The sequence below is a fragment of the Octopus bimaculoides genome, chromosome 24 (assembly GCF_001194135.2).
Source record: "Octopus bimaculoides isolate UCB-OBI-ISO-001 chromosome 24, ASM119413v2, whole genome shotgun sequence".
In the NCBI taxonomy this organism is placed as follows: Eukaryota; Metazoa; Mollusca; class Cephalopoda; order Octopoda; family Octopodidae; genus Octopus; species Octopus bimaculoides.
This window is the reverse complement of record NC_069004.1, coordinates 33,790,032-33,792,240: the sequence shown is the minus strand read 5'-3', so window position 1 is coordinate 33,792,240 and position 2,209 is coordinate 33,790,032. Positions and strand designations below refer to the sequence as shown.

Sequence of the window (2,209 nt, the reverse complement as noted above, 5' to 3'; positions counted from 1 at the left end):
TACTATTATTATTATTATTATTATTACCTCTGCCTTAGCGAAGGTGGAAGTATCATTTTCAGTCGTGTTTGTTTGTTTGTCCATGGACAAGATATCTCAAGAACTGCTGGATGGGTTCGGATGAAACTTTCAGGGATCTTTGGCCTCGTGACTGACACAAGCTGGTTAGATTTTAGGATCGATCCGGTACCGGACAAGGATTCTGGATTATTTTTCTTCTTTTTTAACTTAATTTTTGAGAGTGGTAGTGTTCATTTTTAGTATTCTCGTTTGTGAGAGCAGTCAAGTTTATTTCAGATATTCTCATTTTAAAAATCATCTCTGGCTAATCGTTGAGAGGACGTTGGTGTTACACTTTGGCAAAGGTCTGCGCTCCCTGAGTGATCGTTATTATAGCCTCACCTGTTGGGAGTTTTAATTTGTTATTGTTATGTATATTGTTTACACGCTGTAAAACCTGTTGTATCGTTCTGTTTTTTATGTTGTTGCATGTTATTTAATGTTGTTTTATGTGAGCCCTCATGGCTAATAAAAGAATTGATTGTTATTATTATTATTATTCTGCTGCTTTTGTCTCGATGCAGCATCAAGATCCATGTGAACTGGGTGATACAACAAAACTTTCTGCTCCGAGCTGAGTCCTACCTCTCAGTGTTCTGTAAAGTCTCTCGCTCAAGTAAGTAATCAACATTTCATGTCATCATCATCATCATCATCATCAGCATTGACAAAGAGAGAGAGGCCCTACGCTGTTGCTTGAGCTGCTAAAAATCACTGCCAGATACCTTTCAAATCCTGTTTTTACTACCTTAAAAGGGAGAAGGATATTCAATACATAATGTAGTTCTAGACATTCCCCCACCTCATCCTCAGAATAGATGAGATGGTCGTGGTTGAAAGGAAGGTCTTTGACTGTAGTAGATCTGTTATACATCATCATCATCATCATCATTGCCAACATCATCATCATCATTGCTAGCCTCAGTATTATCACCATCTTGATCTGCTAGAAATAGGACCCAAATCTTTCTGAAATCACACCTTATCGTTCAAAAAGAAAGATGGGATTGTCATGATGAAAATGATTTTGATCATGTGACTTCTCAATCTGGACTGACCTAGGGTTAAATAACAGCAGCAGCAACATTATCATCTCTACCATTTTCAGCCTTCTGTCATTGTAAAAGCCATACAAATTAATCAAATAATCACAAATCATTTTGTCCTTAAGTCTCACGATTCTGCAAATCCACTGAAATGATGATAATAATGATCCTTTCTACTAAAGGCACAAAGCCTGAAAATTGGTAGGAGGGGCTAGTAAAGACAAGCCTCTAGGCATTTTGTCCTGCATGCTAACGACTCTGCCAGCTCACTTTGTTAATAATCATAATAATCCTTTCTACTATAGGCACAAGACTTGGATTTTTGTGGGGAGGGGGCCAGTCGATTAGATCGACCCCAGTGCGTAACTGGTACTTAATTTATCCGACCCCAAAAGGATGAAAGGCAAAGTTGAACTCAGAACGTACCAACAGACGAAATATTGCTTAACAATTCTGCCAGCTCACCACCATTATTAATAATGGTGTCAAATTTAGCCACAAGGGCAGCAGTTTGGTGGGGAGGGGATGAGTCAATTACAATCTACCCCAGTGTTTCACTGGTACTTAATTTATTGACCCCAAAAGGATGAAAGGCAAAGTCGACCTCAGTGGGATTTAAACTCAAAACATAAAGATAGACGAAATGCCGCTAAGCATTTCACCCGGTGATTCTGCCAGCTCACCTCCTTAATAATAATAATGATGTATTGTTCTGCTGTACAATTTCTCTTAAACACATTCTGTGACCAGTTTCTTCTTTTCTATTTGTTCCATGCACCCGTCCACCTCCCTTGTAGAAGAAGCATATTCGAAAGCAGATTTCTTGACCAATCTTCCACAACTCTTCAAACAGTTGCTTCAGAAAGAAGGAGAGGAAGGAGCCTTGAGAAGTCTTATAAAAATGGTGAAAACATGAACCAAGGTAGTTTTGGGTTTCTGTTTTGTTGTTTTTTTGGTTTTACTTTGCTGCAAGAATTGTCCAGAGCATTCAACCATGAATTTACTCAGTTTTGAGTTCCTTTGTACTTTTTTTTTTTTTTGCCTCTAAAAGGATGCATTCCCTCCAAACATCATTGATGATTTCCCATTTACAAAAAGCAACA

General features: G+C 38.3%; 1 protein-coding gene across 2 annotated transcripts in view; it reads left to right on the top strand.

The window, feature by feature from the left end:
* The window catches only part of LOC106873720 (uncharacterized), a 12,457-nt gene extending 10,248 nt beyond the window's left edge, over positions 1–2,209 (top strand). For both annotated transcript variants that reach the window (XM_014921210.2, XM_014921201.2), the window contains exons 8-9: positions 585–676; positions 1,904–2,209. In XM_014921210.2, the coding sequence (XP_014776696.1) occupies positions 585–676; positions 1,904–2,022 (211 nt within the window). In that variant the 3' untranslated portion in view covers positions 2,023–2,209. The remainder of the gene's footprint in view (positions 1–584; positions 677–1,903) is intronic.